The 25,073-nt window shown below is 37.7% G+C and overlaps 2 protein-coding genes across 4 annotated transcripts; one reads left to right on the top strand and one right to left on the bottom strand.

Annotated features, from left to right (window-relative positions):
- Nucleotides 1–4,454: 4,454 nt before the first annotated feature.
- On the bottom strand, nt 4,455–6,611 carry LOC131321803 (loganic acid O-methyltransferase-like). Its single transcript, XM_058352758.1, has 2 exons — nt 5,843–6,611; nt 4,455–4,989 (listed from the first exon to the last, which is right to left on the bottom strand). The coding sequence occupies exons 1-2, from the start codon at nt 6,506–6,508 to the stop codon at nt 4,759–4,761; spliced, it is 897 nt and encodes a 298-aa protein (XP_058208741.1). The 5' UTR covers nt 6,509–6,611; the 3' UTR covers nt 4,455–4,758.
- Nucleotides 6,612–11,194: 4,583 nt separating this feature from the next.
- LOC131321798 (ABC transporter G family member 24-like) lies at nt 11,195–23,639 on the top strand. Of its 3 annotated transcripts, XM_058352753.1 has the most exons (14): nt 11,195–11,587; nt 12,406–12,482; nt 12,992–13,255; nt 13,400–13,463; nt 13,564–13,710; nt 13,890–13,924; nt 14,073–14,146; nt 14,566–15,488; nt 16,491–16,787; nt 18,003–18,494; nt 19,471–19,619; nt 21,025–21,314; nt 21,406–21,539; nt 22,997–23,639. In XM_058352753.1, exons 1-14 carry the CDS (start codon nt 11,364–11,366, stop codon nt 23,154–23,156), a joined length of 3,330 nt encoding a protein of 1,109 aa, XP_058208736.1. In that variant the 5' UTR covers nt 11,195–11,363; the 3' UTR covers nt 23,157–23,639. The 3 variants fall into 3 exon arrangements, with proteins under 3 accessions (XP_058208736.1, XP_058208737.1, XP_058208738.1); XM_058352754.1 differs by lacking the exon at nt 21,025–21,314; XM_058352755.1 differs by lacking the exons at nt 11,195–11,587; nt 12,406–12,482; nt 14,073–14,146 and having other exon boundaries at nt 13,115–13,463.
- The last annotated feature ends 1,434 nt before the right edge of the window (nt 23,640–25,073 follow it).

The raw sequence follows: 25,073 nt of genomic DNA on the forward strand, positions 1-25,073 counted from the left end.
CCCGCTTTTTATGCGGGGTCAATAATCCCTTTGAGTCTTGACACCAACTTGACAAATTCCAGCGCTGCAAACTCTTCTTAGATCTTGAATTTGTAATAGAAGGGTAATCTAGTCATTTTATTGGATAGGGGTAATACGGTCATTGTAGTGAACATGGTAATATGGTCATTTTAGTGAACAAGGTAATTTGGTTATTTTTAATTTTAAAACATGTAATTGGGATAATGGGCGGGGAGGGTTTGATTGTCAATAAATGAGTCCGATTGGATATGAAGATAATTGAGCTTATAGGTAATTGGATCAATGACTCATCAAATACTTAACCAGCCATTTACAACTCATTTAGATTGACCCAAACCCACCAATTTGACACCCTTACTTCTGAGCAAGGGACCTTGCCAATCCATTGAACCCAAGTAGTGTTACATGTACCTTTACATGCATGAGCCGAGCTCATGCTACCCGATTTATATCATGGCTTTGCGCGTACGTACATAGTCCATTTGCCAACAAATTTGACATTGCCTCTGTGTAGCATGCCTTAAGCCACCGATCCCCACAGAGTATGTATGGCTAAACCTAAGCTCGTTTGGCATGTCATAGGTTGGTACACGAGGTCTTAATTAAGGTGGTACCTTGATAACCGATTCAGCCTAGGATTTTAGCCCAAGGGGTTGAGGGATAGGGTATAGCATGCATGTATGTGTCCAAAGCGCCTCTACCAATACAATAGTAATACAGAGTACTGGCATAAATACAAAACCGTCGATGGGCTCGCAAACCCATATGTAGACTCTTAGATATCCCCACTGGATCAGGGACGGAGCCAAGATTTTACTTTAGCAGTGACGAAATAAGAAGGATTGGAGGAAAGGTGCTTGACAGTGGTGCCGAGCGGCCGATCTGGCCATTCATCTTGGCTCGAATCTAATCTAAGTACATAAATGGCCGAATTGGCCGCTCAACACCATTGCCAAGCACTCCTAGTTGACAGTATCTCCGGATCCGCAAAATGTACACGAAAAAAAAAAATGCATTGCAATATGAATAGTCATCGACTCTAAGAAAAATTAAAGTAACATAATAAAAACTATAGTAAATAACGTTTGTCGTTTGCACATGTAGTATGAAAAAGACTAATATAGTTTTGGAATACTATTTTGGATATCCTTTCTTCAAAAAAAAAAAAAATAGAGGATTTAGAACTAGCTACTACTCTTATATAGCAAAAAATAAGGAAAAAATCTAACAGTGATGAATCTATATAAGTTGGAGACAACTTTTTTTTCTTTACATATAATAATTTCATTTTCTAAAATTTTTGCCATAGTGGCCGCCCCTACGTACTAGACTCTCCTGGCTCCATCATTGCATTTAGATGAGCCGTTTCCTTACTGACAGGAAGAAACAGCAACCGTGCTTAATTAAGCAGTCATTAATCTGTTTCTTAGAAAATTCAATCGATATCGGAGTGGATCGTTTTGCTAATTGCTACTATATATCAATTACTAACCAGCTCGGGTATTAGGAAAAATGTATCATAAAAATTCCCAGGCCCCTCCACAACTGAGTTCTTAATATTTGAGAAACTGCCACTATATAGCCACTGCTAATGGTCCATATCAAGCACAACACCTCAGTCCTTGTGCAACGCCCATTAACGAGTTACAAGCAAAATCATAGCTAGCTATAAATGGATAAAATTTCTTTTTTACCTTTACTTTTTTTAAATAAAGTAACTTTTCAAAAAAATTGAGGGGTAAATATCGAAAATTAAAATACTTTTGGGTGTAATTATTATGCTCTCTAAATTAGTTAGATTTCCAATATTTGAGAAACAATTTGTGACAGGAGAGTAGTAATACGTATACAATGAGGCACTAAGGCTTATTAGCCCAAAACTAGTTAAACACTACACCAGTTCCACCGTTGTTGTCCAGTAGTATTTGGGTGAGAAATGACGACGATAGCAATGGTGGAACTAGTGTTCATACCTTCCCCTGGGATGGGCCACCTGGTTTCAACGGTGGAGATGGCGAAATAGCTCGGCCGAGACAACCGGCTTTCCATTACAGTCCTCATACAGTTTATGCGAACTTATAGCAAGCTATTGAATGAACAAGTATTTGTATCCGGTTCTTACAAAACACTGGACAAAGAGGGTTATGCATTGTGGCATTTTCCAATGCACTTCCCACAAATGTGCTCTTCTTCACTGTGGACTTGTTATGATCCTTAACCCCTCCAATGAACTTGAAAGATCTTGTACAGGCCTTGCAACAATAACTCTCATGGGAGTTCTCGCCCATTCTTGCATTTCCGAGAATAGACCAAATAATTGCTAGAGAGAGAGAGAGGTATCGAAAGGGCCGGGCCGGCATGAGCATGGAATGTTTAGCGTCGGCATGACACGACACGGTATGGATGATCTCCAAGAACTTAGATATTTGAAAACAATATTATCGAGAGAAGTAACAACATTGATTGACAGCTAGGGGTATTTTCACTATTAAGTCTGCTTGGGAAGCTATTCGGAAGAAATTCTCTATTCAGCCTCGGTTTAAGGTTATTTGGGGTAGTCGTAATGTCCCTAGATGGTCTTTTATACTTTGGTTGGCAGCTCTTCACAGACTGAGTACTAATGACAGATTGAGAAACTGGGGTATGGCTGTGGATGCTCTTTGCTGCCACTGCCAGGATGAGGATGAATCACATCATCACTTATTCTTTGATTGTTCATATTCTACACGTGTTTGGCAGTACTTGGTGTCAAAGAATAGAGTGGCTAGCATTCCTAATAATATGGGAGATGTCCTTGATTGGTTGCAGGGCAATGTACGTATCTTGGGATAGTTTCAGATTTATTAGTTTGAAGTGTACATTGGCAGCTGTTGTTTATGGGCTTTGGCAAGAAAGAAACTCTTGTATTTTCTGTGCAAAGATGAAGGATCATACTTAGGTGGCAACATATATAGCCAATGGGATTCGTGTTGTCCTGAACTCCAGAAGGAATGTAAAACAATCCTCGCAAAATCGGAGTATTTGTGAGATATGGGGCCTGCCTCATAAGATCATGCAATCTGTATAGTTTTTTTACAGTGTGTTTTTTGATTTTGTTTTCTTGTTTAGAGCTGTTAAGTATGACTGTCTATATTGTTGTTTCTTGTTAGGGGATTCTATCCCTTGTACTTTGTTTTTTGGTTTGAGCCTAATAAAATTTTGTGCACTTATCAAAAAAAATCATTGATTGACATCCTTGTTTTATGAGTTCTTATTGGAAAAATGGGTGTTTTCAAATGGCATGGGTTGCTTATCTTATTAAAATTTTGTTGACTACATGGTTTATATTCACTTGAGCAAAGATGAATTTTCTAAGTTGAAGTCTATGAAATTTACCTTTGAACTACCATTTCACAAGAGAGATTGAGTATATTAGCTATGATCTAATCTTAAGTGAAAATCATGAGTACTTGGATTTAAAATACGAAGACTTAATTAAAAAATTTGGTTCAGAAAATGCAAGGAGAAGTTATTTTTTTTAAATCGAATATTGCTAACCATAAAGCACTATAATGGGGGTTACATTTTGAATTTTTTTTTATGTAATTCAAGCTAAAAGCACAGTGTTAACCTTGAAATTTTTTTTTTTTTTTGACTTGTATGTTTATATATTTGAAATTTCTACATTGCTACTCCAATCAATCGACAAGCAAAAGTAAGGAATTGAATCAAAAAATAAAAACTCATAACCAAAAGCCTAAAATAGTTCATGTAAAATGGAAAAGTTTGAAAACTATCTTTTTTTGTTCTTAGTGTCGTTTTATATGAACTTTTTTCTACTTCATTCTATATAATTATACGTTTCTGATTCTTCTCGTCAAGACAAATGTTCAATCCTAATAATTAGGACAAAAAGCTAACATTAAATTTCGAAACATAAATAATATCTAAAAAATACCAAAGCAATATTACCCCTTAGCTAGAGTTCTGTTGCTGATCTTCGCCTTCCTACAAGGCTTAAAGAGCTGATTGTGGGCCTCCGTGCTCCTAGGCTCATTCAATTAATGTTGAATGTAATCTTTTTCCTTTTCTTTCTTATGGAGGCCTATTATGACACCTCACTCTCTGCGGTCCGTAATTGGTCTCCCCTCGATGTACCTTTTGTCGAGAGTTTTAATAAAATTTTGTTGTCTATCAAAAAAAATAATAATAATTTCGAAAGAATGGGGAGCTGAGAACAAGACAACATTTTTATTTTTCCTTAGTAAAGCAACAATACATAGCTTCTTTTATTATTTCAACGAACGACAGAAACATAGGCTCGACCCTATAGCAAATTCAATAATGATAATGATACTAATATTAATTAAGATAAAAGGCTGTGGAGGAGTAACTATTCAAAAATCCTGGAGCACTTCAGAACATCCCAGCACCACACATTTATGAGATCCATACACTTAGTCGTTGACTCCACAAGAATGTGTGGTATTAAAATGTCCAAGAGTTCTACTTGGCCGTACTTCAGGAGCACTGACTAATTAGACCTTGAGGAGACAGAGAGGTAGCCTCCATTATTCAGAACTAATATGACCCCAAGTTTTCCAAACCCACAAATAGATTTATGGTGGATTTAGCTAAATATTGCCTTTGCGTTTTAAAAGGGCAAAATGGTATACATCTTGTCGGACTACCTTGTCGTAGAGCTGTCGATTCTATTGCAAATTTTGCCCCCAGAGATGAAAGAGTTGGTCCATATTTTCACTCCCGAAATGATCCTGCATGAGGTTCTAGCTCGTTGATAGCCCTTATGTCTGCACAAGTCCTTTCGATATCCAAGGGCCTCGAGTGATAATTGGAGGGGTGGCTCAAAGCACAAATTTTCTCGATTGTAAAACACTTGTTCATTTCAACGACCATCTTCACCTCCTCAATGCTTGGCAAATACAGAGCTAAGTTGAACGAGTCCAATTTTTCTTCAGTTATGACTCCCTGTATATCAAATAAATCAAATAACACCGAGCTAAATATTCATACCAAAAAAAAAAAATTTGAGCTAAATATTACTCCCTCCATCCCTGTTTGTCAGTCAACAAACATATTTGAGCAAATTGTGACAATTGTACGCTTTTACCCTTCTATTTGCATATTGAATTAATTGATTGAAGGGTACACTTGGGAAGACAAGAATTGTACAAAGCAATTATGATGTTTCCTTAAAAAGTTGGACACCCCAAAATAAACTTAACGATCATGGACAGAGGGAGTATTTAACAAAGTGACTTCAATTGTGTGTGTGTACCATGTGTCCCTTAGGCTTGTTTATTTGCCCGGATTGGAGCATAAGATTGGACTATAGCTCAGTCACATTAATGTAATTCAAATAATTGGTTCTATTGTATTAATTTTTTTATGTACTGAGGTGAGCTTAGGACCTTTGCACGTTAAATATTCTCGGGGTAAATTTCAAATATAGTCCCTATAGTTTGTCAATTTCAACCCTTAGTCGACTAAATTACGTACCCTCTTGCTGACGATATTATTGGAGTACTGACGAAACTCACAGGCAAAATTAATAGTTCCCTCCCACAGGGATGAATTGAAGCTGAGACAAAATGCAAACTTTATACACAAACTAGTTTGCATTTTGTTTCAATTCCGTCCCTCTAGGAGCGAGATGTTGATTTTGCCCATGAGTTTGGTTCTAATTAATAACACCATCAGCGAGAGGGACCGAAGTGATTATGAGATGTAACATAAACTATAGGGTCACGTACAATTAAATGGCACAATAAATACTAGAGAGACGAAATTGAGATTTCACAAATTTTACCCATGTTCTTACCATCTTCACCTTGTCAGCTAAACTATCTCCCAAGAATTCGCAATTTAGGCCGCCACCAATCTGAGATGGAAGGACCTTAGAGTTGGGAACACCAGGGATTTGAACCACCACCAACCCTCCCTCAACAAGCTCTTGAGCCCTAGCTTTTAGAAAGGCATCCATGTCTGCCTTAAACTGAGCAAAGTAAGCCTTGGTGACCTCTTTCTCGTTCCCTGCATAATAAATCTTACCCTTGTTCCATGCTGGTGAGCCTTTGTCCATAACTTGTGGAGGAACCTTGGAGAGCCAGTGAAGAGCGTAAGACGAGTGTGCGATGTGGAGAGAGGCTTCCGGAAGGAACTGACAATGGAAAGAACCCGGCACGCCGACGGCAAAGTACGGTCGGTTCAGAGGCAAGGTCTTGAAGAGGGTGTTGAAATCGTTGTCGACCTGATCGTTGAAGGAGACGTGGAATTCCGGGGTGTTTTTTTGGAGATTGGTTTCTAGAGTGGATTGGTGCTTAAGCATTACGGCTTCTATAATGTTTTTCATGGCAAAGAATGTGTTAGGTCCGGTAGAACATCCAAAGTCAGCTATTCGAAATGTTTTTGGTAAGTTCATGTCAAGCTTCTCGGGAATTGTTTCGAAAATTACACCTTTTGAACCTTCTACTACTCCTCTCTGCATTAAGTTCCAAGTATGATCACTTGTGCATTAGTACAGCATGAACAATGTAGACTATGTGCACAAAGAACAAAACCAAAACAATGAATAAACCAAGAAAAGGAAGGGGAGAGAGAGAGAGAGAGAGAGAGAGAGAGAGAGAGAGAGAGAGAGAGAATGCCTGATAAGAGGAATTTTGAAAATAGCTATTGTCTCCATCTCCAGCATTCACGGGACGTAAGTCCGGAATTTCCTTTGTAGCTATTGTTGTTGGACCCATAATCTCCTCACTCTGTGTGTGTGTGAATGTGTGTGAGGGAGAAGGTGATGGAGGTGGGAGCAGAGAGGCATGCATGGTGGGCTTTATAGGCCTGGCTAGAGCCCGACTCAATAATACGGTAGAATAATATGATTATTTTGCTACTCCGGAATTTCCTTACCGATAGTTGCACCGGCCCATTGTGGGTCCTACCGAGCATGTCTTGTAATAATTCGACAAAAATGATACTCACACAACAATCCAAACACAACAACTTACACAACCTCTCACATGCATGTGGGCTCCACACACACTACTATGTGTGGGCTCCACATATATGTGAGTGGTTGTGTAAGTTGTTGTGTTTGAATTGTTGTGTGAGTAGCATCTTTGATAATTCGAACCGTTTATCTTATAGGGCCAGTAAAAAGTCAGCTTAATAGAACATCAATAGCTATGTCTAAAACTGAATTTTGGCTTATAAAATGCACGGCTTGATTCTGTCACTTGTATTTTAAGTTAAACTGTCCATAACCGTCGATTTTATAAAAGAAAATATAAATTTTGATATAGGTTTGATCAAATTGATTTTTACATGGACATAAAACTTTTTGGGCCTTACAAGATGAACGGTTCAAATTAATGCACTGAATGCTCAGTAAGGCCCACAACGGGTGGTGGAAACCATAAGGAAATAATTTATGCTATGTTAATTGGATTTGGATTTGAAATTTTTTTTGAAAAATAGTAGAGGTAATAAGTGGAAAGAGATAGGGAGAGAAATGTTGAAAGTATGAAAAATTTAGGGGGTATTTTTTGAAAAATATTTTTTGAAAAATAAAAAGAAAAAAAGATCTCTCTCTGTTCTAATCGTCTTGGAATTTACAAGAGTCATTTACTAACCAACTGGAAACAGGCGTCACCTTAAATTATGTATGTTAAAATAGGCTGCTGATTTTGTCACTTTTTTTTTGTTAACGCCACTTTCCTGTAAGTGTATTTTTGGTGCATAATCACATTTGCACTTTGCCAAACTTCCAAAACTTGAGCATAATTTTCGGTATCTTCATCCGGAGGTAAATCGGTAAGAACATAAGAGATTTTAGAAAAATCTAAGACGGCCAAAATCTTTTGTTTCCACCTCTTAAAATTATTTCCATCAAAAGGCTCAATTTTGGAAGCATCAGGAAGTATCTCAGTCGCGGCTAGAATTTGTGCATCCATTTAGATCAACCTTTAAGATTGTTGAAAAAATTAGTAGTATAATGCATAATTTCTAGCAAATTAAAATATCCAATAAAGTAAATCAAAGAACAATCCCACCGAGCTATAGAGCACGCCGATGGCGTTGTCTTTAAAGGTTGATTCGCACCCTCTCGGAGTCAATGACTCGGTGCGTAGGGCTCACGGCACGCATCCTCCCAGGATTTAACTATATAGCCTTCTCCTCCTAATTCGCACTAGTCGGAAGAGTATTGAACAACTCCTCTACGATGGTTCCTCTTTTTAGAACAAACAACACAAGAGCTTTGAAGAGAAGGAAAAGGATTTTGGTTGGGCGTGATCTGTTTTTTTTTTTTTCCCGGAGAGAGAATGTGAGAGTAGTAAAAACAGTTGGGGAGGAGGAAGACACGTGTATATATAGAGTTTTTGGGTTTGACCAAGTCTTCAAGTAGTCACTGTTAACAGCTAGAAACTGATGGTATTAACGGGCAAAAATGCCCAACGGGAAAAGCAACGGGCAAATGTCCAACGGCTGGTAACAGTAAAAATTTTTTTGGGCTAAAACAATTTCTGGTGGGTTTGAGTAAAAACAAAATTCAATTACACATGGACCTAATTTTAAGAACATATATATTTACCCAAAGCCAAAATAAGAATATATGGCCCAAAAAGTGTTTTGAAATATTCTTGTACACTAATATACAACAAAAGTTGCCTGCAAAATGTTTTAAGGCATTTCTTCCATAATATACCAACTCTATACCCAATGGTAAGTATGAGTTAGGATTGTTCACGGTTCGGTTTTGGACGGATAGGTTCGGTTTCTAGGCGGATTTGCATCTGTCAAATTGTTGTTTTCTCCGTCTGCAGCCGTTTGTGAGTGTTTCATGGTTCGGTCAGTTTGGCTTGCGGTTTAGGCAGTTTGGCTTGGTCAGTTTAGGCGGATTTGAAATAGCCTAAGTATTTCAAAAAAATCTAAAAAGCTTCCAAAATTTTGCATCCGTAAAAATGTTACATTACCCAAGTAACATTTTTTAAAATAAAGCACGTTTATATCTGCTTTAAAAAGCTCTTTGAAACCCAAAAATCAGAGAGCAAAACACACACATTCATACTTACCTCATCCACCACTCATCCGTGAGCATTGTGCGGTCGAATCAGTTTGGATGTGATTTGGGCGGATTTAAGCCTGTAATTTATTTTTTATAAATACCAAAAATTTAAAAAGTATAGTAACATAATAAAACATTATACCACTCCATATTGCCCCAATACTAGCCAATAATTTTTCGTATATATTGACATAACTTTGAAATTTCTATGTCAATAACAAGCAACATGGTATACGGAGTACTATCGAATTTACCTGTATTATTTTGGTGGGGCTAATAGTTTATTGTGAAGGGTTTAATTCTTTCTCATATTTTTTTGTTTTTTACTTTGGGCGGATTGGGCGGATACAATCCACATCCGATCTGCTCGCGACGGAATGTTGTTTTTTCCATCCACATCCATCCATCACATACCTCAGTTTGGTTCACGAATGGATCGGTTTGGACGGATTGGTCGATTTGGCGGTTCGATTGATCCGCTGAGCAGCCCTAATATGAGTATATATTGTGGTCATACATTATAATAAATGTGGCCTGCAGAAAAATCGTAAAACAACATTGTTTTTGTGAGTGATTTGAATCTAATGGTTGAGATTTATCTATTTTCAATCTAAAAATTTATATTTATGAGGACATCCATGCCGCAGTACCATTGTGGGGCATTACAGAAAAATTCGGTTTGTATAGAAAGGGAAATAGATTGACTTGACCATGTAGCAAACAAACCATGGAAAAGTTCAACTTCCACACGTACAAAGCACAGTCAGGAGTAATTTAAATTTGGTTTTAAGACTTAGATTGGAGCACGCGGTTTGGAGATTTCGTAATTTATCTCTTCATTCATTACATCTTATCTTCAATTCGAGTGCTGCTACTGGTCCAACAGCAATGCGCGTTTGGGCCCATCTCGGGTCTAATAGAAATAAGCTCATTTTGTTCAATTATTATCTTAATTTCTCACTTCACTTGTTACCCGAAAATCAAACTACTAAAAAGTTTTTAAGTTGCTAACAGAACAAGGCAATTGCTTTTGATTATGTCATTGAAGATGTTCTAAGAGAGAGCTAACCCCGTCTCTCTCATCCTCCTCTCTATTTCACGATTTTTTTTGTTCTTATCTGAACATTCCCTTTCAGACTATTTCAAACTTGTTCCTCAGTTGAGGTCGAAAAGGTCATTTCCTCTTAACATAAATGCAAGTAGAAATAAGTTTATGTTTTATTAAAAACAAAAACAAAAACATATTTGGTAATATTTGTGTTTCTAAAAAAAAAACTAGGGAAGATACATTTCTATAGTTTCCATAGTTTACAAAAACTTTAAAAAGGTTTATGAAAAACAAAAAAGTAGAAACTTGTTACCAAATAAGTTTTATTCATTAATTTTTAAAAAAGTAAAAACAAAAACTAGAAATTGAAAACAAAAATGTTACCAAACGCCCTCTACCTTTCTTTTATACTCAACTTAAATTTAACTTAAATCGGAAAATTTTGTCCTTATTTAAATTTTTTTCGCATTTGTTTGCACAAAACTTTTTTAGGGTATTGATTCGTCTCGACGAATGAAATCGAAAAAGTAAAATTTTGATACTTTTATTCAAGTATTTTAAAACATAATCACCTTTTAGCACAAAAAATATCAGATGCTCTAAGAGAGTGCTGACCCCGCCCTCTCCTCCTCCTCCTCCCCCTTTCCCCATTTTTTTTGTTCTTTATCTGAACATTCCCTTTCAGACTCTTTCAAACTTGGATTCAAACTTGTTCGTCAGCTGAGGTCGAAAAGGTGGTCTCTCCTTAACATAAATACAAGCCCAATAGCCCATCCATCTTCATCATCAGCGTTGAACAAACCAATAGCAACATCACCGACCAATTGATTGACGAATTTGATAGACAATTCCACTTTCCCCTGTTGCTCTGAACATCAAGACAATGTTAAAATTAATGCTTTATTATCTTTTTGTAATTGGACCAAGTGTTATGTTTGTGTTTGGACTATATTTTATATTTGTGATGGGCTAGTTTTCTTTGTTTTGTTATGGGTCCAATTGCTAGGTAAAGCCCAAGGCCCCAAGTCTATGTTATGTAATGAACCTAGTTGAATGAGAAAGGCACAAGTATGCTGCCCTATTTTTCGTTTCTTTCCTCTGCTTTCCAGAGGAGCCCTCTTTCCTCCCCTGTTTTGCCGAGAACAGTGACTGCATTTGAGCAGTCCATTTCCTCCCATTTTCTCTTGGTTCTTCCACTAAAATCAACAATAGCTTTTAGGGAAAAGCCAACAGACAATGCCCCATAACCACTGCCACTTGCACTACAACTATGCATTGGCCATTGCTGCTGTTCTCTTGAGTTTTTCTCTACAGTTGGCGCAGTGCCAAGTCGACGACGACTACAACCCTACCTTACTCCCTCTCCTCACTCAGGCCGTCTACGGTCGACTCTCCAACCTCACCTCCACCATTCTCAGCGCTCCCTTCACTAAGAACGCTAGCTTCTGCATCAAGGATCCGTAAGTTCTTTAATACCACAATGTTGCGTACGTTTTGCATCGCGGCGTCAAGTTACGAATTTTAAGACTTCAATCCTTTTCTTTGTTTGGTTTCCCCACAAATTAAATGATACAGGTGTAGAATTTTTTTTTTCTTTTCATCATCGCCATCGGTGTTGAAAATTTGGACTTGCACTTCTTTTAAGTTCCCAATTGTTCTCGGATCAATTCCTATTCTCGTAGATAATTATTCGCGTTTTTTTACACTAGTTAAAAGTTCTAAGGGGCGCTAAACTAAATAGACGGACTAAAGCACCTGTTTTTTTCGGATTTCTAGGCATTCTCTTCACATTCGATCAACTAAAATACCATTTAGCAGAAACAACTTCACTATGGCCGTTAGCATGTAGTCCAATAATATAGTGGCATTAATGGACTATTTTTAGAATTAGAGAAAAGAGCTGACTATTGGGGAAGTAGGGAGAATTAATTATGGATCTATTCAAGTTACATACATCCCGAGATTATTTTTCAAAGATTTATAGAAATTAGATTATTTTATGTCTTCCCAGAAAGTATCTTTTTCCCCCCCCTTTGAAGTGATTACTAAAAGTATCTATTTATCTAAGTTTGTGATAATTTCACCACATCTTGTGGTGGTGAATTGGTATGAGATTGTACACATTCTTAATGAATCTTTTGTTTTGTGTATATTCACCCATGTAGTAGGACAATTGCAACTTCTATGCTAGTTGAACTAATTCTATTGGGTTTGGACTTTTTGTGTAATGCTTATATTTTTTGAGTTCTGACTTTTCGAAGCTCTGTTGTCTTTCCAGGGAGGTTGAATGGGACCGAGCTTTCAATTACTCTTCTAATTTGACTTTTCTGAGTTCTTGCATTCAGAAAACTAATGGTACGAAGTGCATTGGGTCTTCACTCTTTTTGGTTTATGAGAAATGGGAAATTAACCTGTACTTGCAATGCACCAAAAGATAACTTCGCAAATTGAGCTTTTCATTTTCTTAAGGGTTTAGGCAGAATATAGTTTGCTATTAATTTCGGGTTTTAGTTTCCTCTTTGGACACAAGTTTGTTCTCAAACAAAACGTAGTAGTCAAACTGAGCATTAAGTTCAAAAGATTTGCTTAGGATTCTCGGATATGCTATTCACTGTGTTTCTATTTCTACATGTTTTCTGAGGGTGGTGGTGTATCCATACATGATACGTCTTCAGCACATAGTTATAAGGCCATCCACTATATTCTTCAGCCAAATGAGCAGAACAGAATTGAAAGTGATAAAAAAAAAAAGAAAAGAAAGAAGGAAGGAAAGATCAGATTTCTAAGTCTATCTGTTCGATTTGTCTTGCCACTTCCATTATACCTTGTTCACAACGTCTTCATAGTTGGAATTTGTTCAACAGGAGATATGTCACGACGCTTGTGTACTGCAGCAGAAGCAAAGTTCTACTTTAACAATTTTGTTGGAGGGGGATCAGGAGTTTTGCCTAACAAAAACTGCAATCTAACCTCTTGGGTTCCTGGTTGCGAGCCAGGTTGGGCATGTAGTGTTAACTCAACTGTGCAGGTTAGCCTCAACGAATCCGAGGACATACCGTCTAGAACTCTTGATTGTCAGGCGTGTTGTGAAGGGTTTTTCTGCCCTAAGGGTCTTACATGCATGATACGTGAGTATTTGAAGATCCTTACTTGCTTTTAAGCACTGGAAGAGACTTTATTTGCGTGGAACATTGAGTTGTCAATTTTAAGCTATTGAGCTGTAATTTGTCTGATTATTTTCTGGAATGCCACCTGAATTTTTCTTTGTGAAGCATGCCCATTGGGTTCCTATTGCCCGCTTGCAACGCTCAACAAAGCCACTGGCATGTGTGATCCGTAAGTTGATATTGTTGTTGTTCAGTTGTTAACCGCATTTCCTGCTATGCATGGGTCTATGGCGCAACATATTACAATTATGGCCGATGTGCTTCTGCAGATACCTTTACCAGCTACCTCCTGGACAGCCGAATCACACTTGTGGTGCCGCTAACATCTGGACAGATGTTGCTCGTAGTAGTGAAGTATTCTGTTCAGCAGGATCGTATTGTCCTACAAGTATCCAACAAGTTTCATGCAGTAGCGGGTAATGATTTTTGTCCCCAGTCTTGCAGTACTTGCCTGTGTCTAACTTTATCAATTGTTGTATCCTGCTTTTGATAGAACAACGTTAATATTTTAGGGATTTGTAAGCAGTGTATATGGAATTACTGCATGTTGAGCTTTTAATTTTCTAACGCTGTCTATTTCCTTTTGCAATTTCAGGCATTACTGCCGGATGGGTTCTATATATGAGAAACGTAAGCTTCTTGCTGAGTTGTGATTTACTGCATCATATATTGCACACTCAACCAATCCTTTTGTCCACTGCATGGCTTTTGTACTTTTAAGCCCCTGTAGTGTTGGTTCTACAAACTGTCTGATAGTCATTAATGTCAAAATTTGCAGGGTGCTTCAAGTTGACGTCGTGTCATGCAGACACTGTGTATCAGAATATTCATGTGTATGGAATTATGTTGATAGTAAGTAGCACTAATAAACACTAACTTGATGTACTTGCCTTTTGGCGGGTTTAAAGGCTAGGTACACTGTAAAACTGTACACCTTACGAAAATAAGATTAACTGTAGAGACAAAAGGAAGTATAGAGTTCGACTTTCCTATGGTATGATGTCTAAATGTGCGGTAGTTACTGGTGTCATCACCTTTATGATCGTGTCTTTGTTATGAGATTACATGCAAACAATTAGCAGTTAGTGTTAATAGTCTCACTACCTGTACAATGATATAACTTTCATAAATAACGAGGAATACATCAGGGTTTTAGTTTTGCATTCTCTTGATACTGTAGGTATGATTAATCTGTTTACCTTTAGTACATTCATTTCGACTCTGTTTCTCTCTCTTTCCATCTATCCTCTGACCCCTCACTTGTAATGCAGGCAGCTTTAGCTACTATCCTGCTTATTATTTATAATTGTTCTGACCAAGTTCTCAGCACTCGGGAAAGAAGACATGCCAAATCCAGGGAAGTAGCAGCGAGAAGTGTGAGGCAGAAAACACAGGCACATGAGAGGTGGAAATCTGCGAAAAATGCTGCCATGAAGCATGTTAGAGGCTTCCATAGTCAGTTATCTCGTACATTTTCTCGTAGAAAAACACTGACATCTATTGAGGAACTCAGGATTTTCAGTCAAACTGACATTGAGATAGCTGATGATCTATGCCCGACTACGCATGCATTTATTTTGAGTTCCTCAGAGCAGTCATCTGCTGCAATAGGAGGAAAGAAGAAAGAACCCAGTGACCTAATGACGGGGATACATGCAACTGAAGATGGTCCTGATATTTGCAATGATACCACTATTCAGGTAGAAGATAAAAATGTACAAAGGCCATTGCCAAAGAAAAAACAATTACATTCTGATAGTCAGATTTTCAAATATGCATATGGTCAACTAGAGATAGAAAAAGCTATGCAGCAACAAAACCTTACCTTCTCAGGAGTTATTTCAATGGCTACCAATCCTGAGATTAGGAAAAGGCCCATAATTGAGGTTTCCTTTAGAGACCTTACTCTTGCTCTGAAAGGGAACAACAAACATCTTTTAAGGTGTGTTACAGGGAAAATCGTGCCTGGCCGCATTGCTGCTGTCATGGGTCCTTCTGGGGCTGGGAAAACTACATTCCTTTCTGCTTTGGTGGGAAAAACAGTTGGATGCAAGATGACTGGTTCAATTCTGATAAATGGAAAGAATGAATCAATCCGCTCGTACAGAAAAATTATTGGTTTTGTGCCACAGGATGATATTGTGCATGGAAATTTGACTGTGGAAGAGAATCTCTGGTTCAGTGCTAGGTGCAGGTATGTCGAAATGAGTTATATGGCAGATTCTAACAGCAATTTACTTTAACTGGTTCAGTGCTAGGTGCATTTTGTCATTTCAACGAAATGTTATAGATCGAGATTGCAATCCTCATTGTAGCTAGGCTAATTCTACCACTATGACAATTGATACATGGACTCAACTTTAAGCATTATACCCATCAACCAACCACTTTTTAAGATACAGATGGATTGGGACTCAGCAAAAAAAGGAGTAATTGCTTTATATTCTAGTCTATCCAGTTGGACAGAAAGGGTGTTTTCCCTAAAATTCAGTCAAAAAAGATACTTAATTTAAACCACTTTTTATAGAAGTTATTTAACACACATAATAATTGGCGAATTTGAAGTGTTGGACAGACATGACATATCCCGCACCTTTTCTAGGTGTTAAGTCCTCCGGAGTACTGGATTAGTTTGAAGAGTCTAAGAAACATAGTCCTTTGGATATGCTTCTATCTGGCCCCTCATAAGTGTGTCCTTAAAAGGTGATTTTGAAAGATTATTTTTAAAATTGCCGAGCAAAAAAAAAAAAAAAAAAATTATTTTTAAAATTCATGCACTGGTGTTATTTAATCACTCAGCTTCTCAATTTATCCATTTTCTAACCACTTTCACAACTATATTCGTACTTCTTCAATCTCTGCATGTGCATGTAAATAATTATGGTATCTCATCAAACCTTCCTTAGAACCGGTTGGATGATGATTGATATAAGTTTCTAAATGTTCTTGGTAGATGTTCCTAATCTTACTTATCATTCCATATGTTCCACCAAACCCATAGTTCGTCTGCAACTTAGATTTATTTGCTTTAGTAATTTTCAACTACGTTGTTCTTGCACTGAATTTCTGCTATTATCCTTGCTTGTCTTCCTTTTCTATGCCATGCTCTAGGACCATAATATCTTGACATCTTGTCATACATATCCGTAGCACAATTACTTCTGATTGCTCTTCTTTTACCCATTTATTATGGAAGATTATCTGCAAACTTGCCGAAGGCGGATAAGGTTCTCATTGTTGAAAGAGTCATCGAGGAGTTGGGGTTGCAAGCAGTGCGGGATTCCTTGGTTGGAACAGTAGAGAAGCGAGGAATATCAGGAGGCCAAAGGAAGCGAGTAAATGTTGGCCTGGAATTGGTAATGGAACCATCACTTCTAATCTTAGATGAACCCACCTCGGGTTTGGATAGTTCGTCTTCCCTGCTACTTCTAAGAGCGCTTCGACGTGAAGCTCTTGTAGGGGTCAATATCTGCATGGTTGTCCACCAACCTAGGTAATGATATCTTACAGTAACTATATATATGGGACACTGTTCATTCTCTTTCTCTATACTTCTAGTTGTGTGACGAGACATATGACTGGGACGGTTTCGACATTTCAATTTGAAAGCTCTTCGTCTGTGAGGATAACTTTGTTGAGAGCATATCAGCATGTTCTACTGAGAGATTCAAGAAATTATTTCATGCATTAAGCTCACCATCTAGCCTCTACGGGGCCGCTATTTTAATAGTAAAAATTTCTGGGAGGCTGGGAGCAACCACTTTGTGCATGTATTGACTAAGGTTAGGTGTACTGCAGTCCTCCCGTGGCAATACCCTCATCTAGGGATTACATAGGTACTGCTGTTATTGTTGTTAAGCTCACCATCCTAGTCATTTGTGTCTTTGAATGCACATAAACTTCAGTAAGAAAGCATTTTTAAATCGTTTCATTCATAGCAACAGGACTGATATCATACAACAATCCGGATTGCGTGATCTTTTAATTTTGGGCACTCGATAGGATGTTAGCAGGCAAGTAAGGTAGGTTTGGTTAATTCCCATAAGCTCAAACCATAAATTTTTTTGAAAAGCATAGGAGAAAAACCACTTTAGTTACGATCAAGTTCTAAACCCATGTTAATATTTCCACTACCAAACATGAAGGAAATAAGGAGTTCTACAATTACTACTTATGAGAATATAAACCAAACCTAACAGAACCGAGACTTTTTCTCTAGTGAGCTCTGCCAAGGGCAACTTATGAGAATATAATTATGCTATAAGTATGCGGGCATTGAATTGCCAATGGCATGCATGGGAAGTGTTCAAAGTTCAAGACCTTTTTTAACTATGGGGCAAGATCGAATTACACATTTACAGAACACATGGCAGCACGCCATGAACATTAGTCAAACAAGCAATTCACTGTGGACTAGCTAGGGAAGGTCCCACTGTCATTGAGCATGACAAAGAAGGACCACATAATTTTCATTTCATATGATACAAAACTGTCTCTTGTATGTATAGCATAGACACCACAGAAGATCACCTAGATTATGTAAAAATGCTGAGATGGTAAACCTTGCACAACAAGAAGGTTTAAAAGTCCAACAACATAAATTAACAGAGTTCGAATTCAATTTCAATTTCGTCAAAAATATTTTGGTATTACGTTACTCTAGCTGGTCATGGAATTAATTCTTTATCTTACTGGGTACTTGTTTCAGCTACACCTTGTTCAATATGTTTGATGATTTAATACTTCTAGCCAAAGGTGGCCTTACCGTGTATCATGGACCCGTGAAGAGAGTTGAAGAGTATTTTGCAGGCCTTGGAATCAATGTACCGGAGCGTGTGAATCCTCCCGACCATTTTATCGATGTATTGGAGGATATAGTTAAGCCGTCTACAAGTTCAAGCATAAGTTCCAGAGAGCTTCCCGTACAATGGATGCTTCATAATGGTTATGTGGTGCCCCCAGATATGCAGCAAAATTCAGCTGGAATTGCCATCCTCTCTTCACGAGTAACTCTACATAACCAAGTAGATAGTGATGCTACACTTGAGGAACAATCTTTTGCTAGAGAAGTATGGCAGGATATGAGACGTAATGTGGAGCTTCAGCGGGATATCATACGCCACAATTTCTTGAGGTCTAGGGACTTGTCCAATCGGAGAACCCCTGGTGTTCTTCTGCAGTACAAGTACTTTATTGGGAGGTAAGTATTCAAGAATCATTTTTATTATGCATCCATTTAAAACTTTTTTTAGGTTTCTTCGACGAGTGGAAATGAGAATGTTGAGATGGATGTGCGGTAAGACTTTGCAAGATAGAATTAGAAACGAAAACCTTCCTGTGATAGTAGGGGACCTAGCGGTAGCACCGATAGAAGATATGATGAGAGAGAATAGATTAAGGTGGTTTGGACATGTCTATCGTAGATCGGTTGCTACAGTAGTTACAAGGAGTAATAGGGTTAGGCAGATGGTACTAACAAGGGTAGGGATAACCAAATTTGACTTTGAAGGCCGTAGTTTGAACAGACCTAGGTTTCTTGGATATCTTGGACCACGATGTCCTTTATAGAACTCAATTGAGACAACAGATTCATGTAACTGTGTCCTTTATAGAACTCAATTGAGACTACAGATTCATGTAACCGACCCCAAGTGATACTTAAGGCTCAGTTTGGTTTGGTTTGGTTTTGGTTTATTCGATCAATGATATCATGTATACAAGTATTTCCTTTGTTGAGGAAATATGGGAGATTGTTTACTGATTCCCTGAGAAATAATATAGCTGATTCTTTTGTGTGACTCTTCCCGAAGAGTATACATGCAAGAATGTAGCCTTAGTCATTATATAGAGCCAGTATATAAGAAAATATGACAGGGATTTTCCCCTACCCCAATTGAATGGGATTTAAGGCTCGGTTTGGTTGATTATGACGGGGTTAATAAAGAGTTTTGGATGGCTGGTGTTTGGCATTTGTAAAAACTATGACCAGTCAAATTCCCTTTTTCTGTAATAGCAAAAAGTAGGTGTGAGTGTACCATTATGTACGGTACATTTTGTTTTGATTATATCGAATTGAGATATCGGTAGGAATGGAGATGTGTTTTGTTTGATATTTGAGTCTTTATGTTTAATTGGTTTCTGTTTTTTGACTTTCTGTGTGCCAAAAAAAATTGCAGGGTTGTCAAGCAGCGTTTACGAGAAGCTAGAATCCTTGCGGTGGATTTTCTGATATTGTTACTTGCCGGGGCCTGTTTAGGATCCCTGATTAAAGCAACAGATGCGACATTTGGAGCACCCGTTTATACCTATACCATTATTGCCGTCTGTAAGTAGCAAAATCTGGCCTCCCTGTTATAAAAATGCACAAGGCTGGTTTTTAATGCTCTGGCGGATAAAAAGATTCACAAGTATGGAAAAACCTTACTTGAATCTTGCCGCCTCTGTATTTATACCAAGGTTTTGAATACCGTACCGGCCAAAGTACCGTTTTAGTAAACTGGTATGGTACGTATCGGTACCGATATGTTACCGGGTACCGTTTCGGATTAATCGTTATTAATATTTATTCATCAAAAATCATATTTTACTTATAAAATTTACTTTGCTTGTCATCACCCAACACTATCTTATGAACCAAAAAATCATAGACTACCGAATCGACAAATTAAATGTTCAAATCTTAACCAAATACGGTAAAAAAATAACAGGAGAAGGGTTAAATGGGATTGAAGTAAACAGGAGTATTCTGGGGTTTGGTGTGTTGCATTACGCACAATCTATTCTCCAAGGCTCAGTTCACTTGTCAAGAAATTGGTACAAGAAAAATGTTCTTGAGAAAATTTTAGTGAAGCGAAGTAAAGGAAAAGAAATGTCATTTTCCTAAATGTGTTCAAGTGATAAAGAAAGTTGTTGGAAAGTTAAAAAAGGTAATAGCTTAATTGTTTAGGAAACTAGTATAGAAACAAGATTCTTGCAAAATCTTGTGTTTTTTGCAGGATGAGTTTTGTGGGAAAACTAGTACTAATGGAAAAGTTATAGATGTGGATCCCACAACTTTCTTGCTAACTCCCCCAAAAATCCAGAAAAGTCAGATATTCCCGTACTTTCTTTTCCTTGCAACTAAAGGGGGCCTAAAGGGGTTTCACTGTGCAATAACTTCACTACACGCCTTTTTGCTCAAATTCCTGAACGACATAAACAGGAAAATATAATAGGTGGGCATTTTCATCATTTGGGTTCTCAATTCTTCACCTTCCTTGTTGGTTTGATTGTCGCCAATCATGAATGATTGAATCTCTATCTTCTCTTCCCCTCTATTTTTGTTAGATTTCTTTCATTTCCTTCAATGACCGGTACATACTGCTGGTAAACACGGGAAAGACTGAAATTCTCCGAAAATATGTCCGGTACAACCAGTAAAAGCTGGAAACTTGGCCGGAATGAAACCAAAGATGGTTGTACAGTTTTTATTCTAAAACAGGATGTACCTGCCGGCACTAGAACGAGATTAACAACCTTAACCCATACTATTTGTTTGGATTGTGAAATGAATAACATATCTTTCTAGCACAAGTGTAAATTGCTACAATAATAATGATTTCCGTGTTGGGAACAGTGGTAGTCTTAATGTTAATGTAACTAGTATTATGTATTGTCTCTGTCTGATTGCACAAGCTTACTTCCTTATTGCGTCTTATTTATTTATGTTTTGATCATGGCTTTAATTTCAGCTCTTCTGTGTACAATTTCGGCTTTAAGATCATTTTCTCTTGACAAGTTACAATATTGGAGAGAGAGTGCTTCTGGCATTAGCAGCTTGGCTCATTTTCTTTCCAAGGACACAATAGACCATCTTAATACAGTGATTAAGCCTGCGGTGTTTCTCTCAATGTTCTATTCCTTCACCAACCCTAGATCTTCTTTCTCAGATAATTACGTTGTACTTTTATGTCTGGTGTATTGTGTTACTGGGATCGGCTACACACTGTCCATCTTCCTTGAACCTGGCCCATCCCAATTGGTTAGCAATATATTTCAAAGCTTTTCTAACTTCTAAGTGGGATACAATATGTTTATGATTTCTGCTGATCACATACTTCCGCTTTGTACAGTGTGCTGTGCTTCTTCCTGTGGTTTTGACTCTGATCTCAACTCAAACGGGAGATGGTACGTTTGTAAAGAACCTAGCAAACTTGTGCTACCCAAAATGGGCTTTGGAAGCATTCGTAGTTGCAAATGCCGAAAGGTAGAACACAATTACTCTTTATCTTAGTGGGCCAAACCTGGAAAGTCTGGATATTGAAACAAAATTTTAAAGCAAGAAAACCTAGATAAGAAATCCAAAAACTGTAGCATTGTATACTCTTTGCTACTATGAACTGGACATGGCAGCTTGGGAGGAATACAAATTCTTGGTTAATTGTGCTTTGGGCGTTGCATTGCAACTGGAGAACTAGTTTCCCAGTCCCTACTGTAGAATGGTAACAGAAATCGCTCAATAACACTGTAGCAGTGGAGCTTGTTTCATAGACATGATGTTAGAACATCAAGCACAACTGCAGGTGCAAACAAAGTGCACTCTATTGCATGGCCTTGGGTAGAACTCATCTTGGGTGCATTAATGCATATACTGCACATTATTTGTGTACACAAATGTCACTGCAAGGGTTATGGTGAGAATTGCTCCGTTCTAGAAAATGTTGGGCACTGTTCAATAATGAGAAACAAGGGTGTGATTTGGTGTAGAGGACATAAATTAATTGCAAAGTTTTTGCTTGCAAATAAGTAGATAGGCAACTCCTTTGAGGCGTTGGATGCTAAGAGACAAGAGTAGCATCAACACTCTGCTGGAGGCGACGTACCGGTGTCGGACAAGGACACGCGCCGGACACGCTCCTGACACGTGTCCGACACTTTTCTTGGAGTGTCCTGTTTTTTTTCCAATATTTGTGGTCCGACACTCTTCCAACACTTTACAGACACTTTCAGGGCACTTTAGGGACACTTCGGGGGTAAAAATGCAATTATAAGAACATTTAAAATGGATCAAATACTTTGATCCGACACTTCTCCCGGAGTGTCCTGTTTTTTTTTTTCAATATTTGCGGTCCGACTCTCTTCCAACACTTTACAGACACTTTTAGGGCACTTTAGGGACACTTCAGGGGTAAAAATGCTATTATAAGAACGTTTAAAATGGATCAAAGTGTACACTTTAGGGACACTCTTTGTGTTTGAACGTGTTCTCTCTCTCTTTCTCTCTCTGTGATTAGATTTAGGGCCATCTAGTTATGATGTTATTAAACTTTTATCTTATTTGAATGTTATTATTATTATTATTTTTTGATATATATCATTTTCTGAAAATTTGCGTGTTGGGGTGTCCATGTCGTGTCGTGCCCGTGCTACATAGCACCCATGTTCTCATCTTTAACATGGAGATCCATTTAGGGAATTGATTTTCGCACTCTCCAAATCTCTAACCGCTCTCCAAAAGGGGGTGCAAAAAGCTCTCCCCTTTTGGAGTGCCGTTAGTAATTTGGGGAGTGCGAAAATCACTGCCCGTCATTATGTTTAATGACTAGGACTAGGTCTAGCATTATTGACCTATTGGTATATCTGGCAGAATTAACCTGTGTTGGTGTTCTGGTTTTTAAGTTTTGTATGTATTCAGTATATCATACTAATCATCTTTCATTTCAGGTACTCCGGAGTATGGATTATAACTCGTTGTGGTTTGCTCATGAAAATGGGCTATAGCCTTGCTGGTTGGGGCCGCTGTATATCCTTCCTCATCCTGGCAGGCGTTGTCACTCGTGCTATAGCTTTTGTTGGCATGCTCACCTTCAAAAGGAAACACTGAGAATTCAAGCCACTAGTTATGTCATTCTATTTGAACCCTAAAAAGCTGAAACAAAACGCAAGTTTTGAGAATTTGAGAATCACATGCTATATACCCTGCAAAATGAAGATCATTATGGGACCTTCCAATAGTTTTTTGTTTTTTATAACTGGGTGTCTAGGTTAGCTTATGTGCATCTCAACTAGGTCCTTCAGATAGTAAGATAAGGTACTGTCTTTTTTCTCTTTCTTTGTCCAAATCATTCTTTATAAACCCTTGGTGTATCATTGTGTTTAGGTATAAGGGAATCTTTGCTATTGAGACATTAACCTTGTGTCCAAAAACATTTGTTTTGTTGTATTGGAAAGTGGAATAGGTGTTGGGAGAGGAAGGAAGATGTTGTCACTCAGAGTGTGAAAAGTGTACTATTCAATAAGTTATGTCATATTTATTGTGCATAATGATTGAAATCAATGATTATCGTGTTTGGATTACTGGGGGATAGTACTGTGTTTGGATTTTAGACTTGTCTATGGGAAGGAAAGAAAAGAAAGGGAATATGACAAATTTTCTTTTGGTTGGAGTATGTACACTAGTTCTTTGCAAAAAAATGCTCATGAATATTGCACAATTTTTTGTCTAGCTTTTTTTTTTTTTTTTAACAACAAAGCAAAAAAATTTATTGATAAGGAAAGAAGATTACAAAACAAAACTCAAGTTGGCAAAAAATTAACAGAGCACCCAATAGGCTAATCCCAAATCACCATACATTGGTTCAGCTAATCATGTCTCTTTTATTACTTGAACAATCTATTTTATCTACTCTCTTAAAATACTATTTTCCCCATTGCCTTTTCTGTTTTTTCCCCATTCCAAATTTGGGTTTTTCTTTCCCTCCCAGATTTCGATTTTAGAGCAAGTTTACCGGTCGGTAGGTATACTACCTTATGAATAATTCACAATTCTTATTTAGCCATCAACTTTTTCTTTTACAACTATACTAACACTATTTATTTTACCTAACATCAATTAAAATATACATTTTTCCATTCCTTTCATCAAAATCCAGATTGCAAATTGGGAGAGAGAGAGGGGGGGAGGAAAAAGAATAGAATATTGGGAACATAGTGAACAGTTCTACTGTAAAAGTAACGACGTACTATTCAAGGATGTATTTTACCGTCCCTTTAAGCGAATCTGGTGCAGCTCCCTTTTAGGCCTTTTCCTAGTTAAAGTAGCTAATTTTGCATGTTTGCCTGTGCTCTGGTGTTGATGCTCTTACCTAGGGAGGAAAGAGAAACCATACTTGTTTAATATCTACCTAAGCTACAGTTCCTATGTAAAAATACCGAACTACTGTAGCAAATATAGTTTTTGCTATTCTGCTGCAGTTGACCTTTGTAGCTTTCATTCCCTACTAGAGGTCAGGACACACACAATACGTGTGCAAGTCAAATTTTGCATTTTTTAGCAAGTCATTATGTACAACAACTTCCCACTTATTTTTTGATTCAATTTTGACCCAAAAAAAAAAATTTGACTTGAACACACATTGCGTGTGTCCGGCCTCTTGTTAAAAATTCTAAAGCCAAACTTAACCAAAAAGAAATTTGGAAAGAATTTCAGAATTTTGACAAATGAAGACAAAGAAAGAGGGATTCGAGTTTGTAATGAAGACAACACATATTGGAGTTGGCAGTTTTCTTTTTGAACGACAAATGGGGTAGTGCCGGAGTGGTTTCTAATGCATGTACGCAACTGTTGTGTGAGCGTACAATTTTACCCTTGAGATTTAAACTACAAACTCAAGGGAATCAGTGGACACACTCGACGCGTGTACAAATTAAAATTTGATGATTTTTCTCTATGGTTGGTGTGGAATTTACATTTTTCTTCTTCGTATTTTATAGAGGCCGGACGCACTCGATGTGTGTGCAA

The sequence above is a fragment of the Rhododendron vialii genome, chromosome 4a (genome assembly GCF_030253575.1).
Source record: "Rhododendron vialii isolate Sample 1 chromosome 4a, ASM3025357v1".
Classification (NCBI taxonomy): domain Eukaryota; kingdom Viridiplantae; phylum Streptophyta; class Magnoliopsida; order Ericales; family Ericaceae; genus Rhododendron; species Rhododendron vialii.

What these genes read in the sequence shown, in the direction of transcription:
- LOC131321798 (XM_058352753.1), top strand. Translation starts at nt 11,364, where the DNA reads ATGCCCCATAACCACTGCCACTTGCACTACAACTATGCATTGGCCATT. An exon ending in TGTATGGAATTATGTTGATA is followed by an intron (nt 14,147 to 14,565) that starts GTAAGTAGCACT and finishes CTTGTAATGCAG; the next exon opens with GCAGCTTTAGCTACTATCCT. An exon ending in ATGGTTGTCCACCAACCTAG is followed by an intron (nt 16,788 to 18,002) that starts GTAATGATATCT and finishes TACTTGTTTCAG; the next exon opens with CTACACCTTGTTCAATATGT.
- LOC131321803 (XM_058352758.1), bottom strand. Translation starts at nt 6,508, where the DNA reads ATGCAGAGAGGAGTAGTAGAAGGTTCAAAAGGTGTAATTTTCGAAACA. An exon ending in TAGCTGACAAGGTGAAGATG is followed by an intron (nt 4,990 to 5,842) that starts GTAAGAACATGG and finishes TTTGATATACAG; the next exon opens with GGAGTCATAACTGAAGAAAA.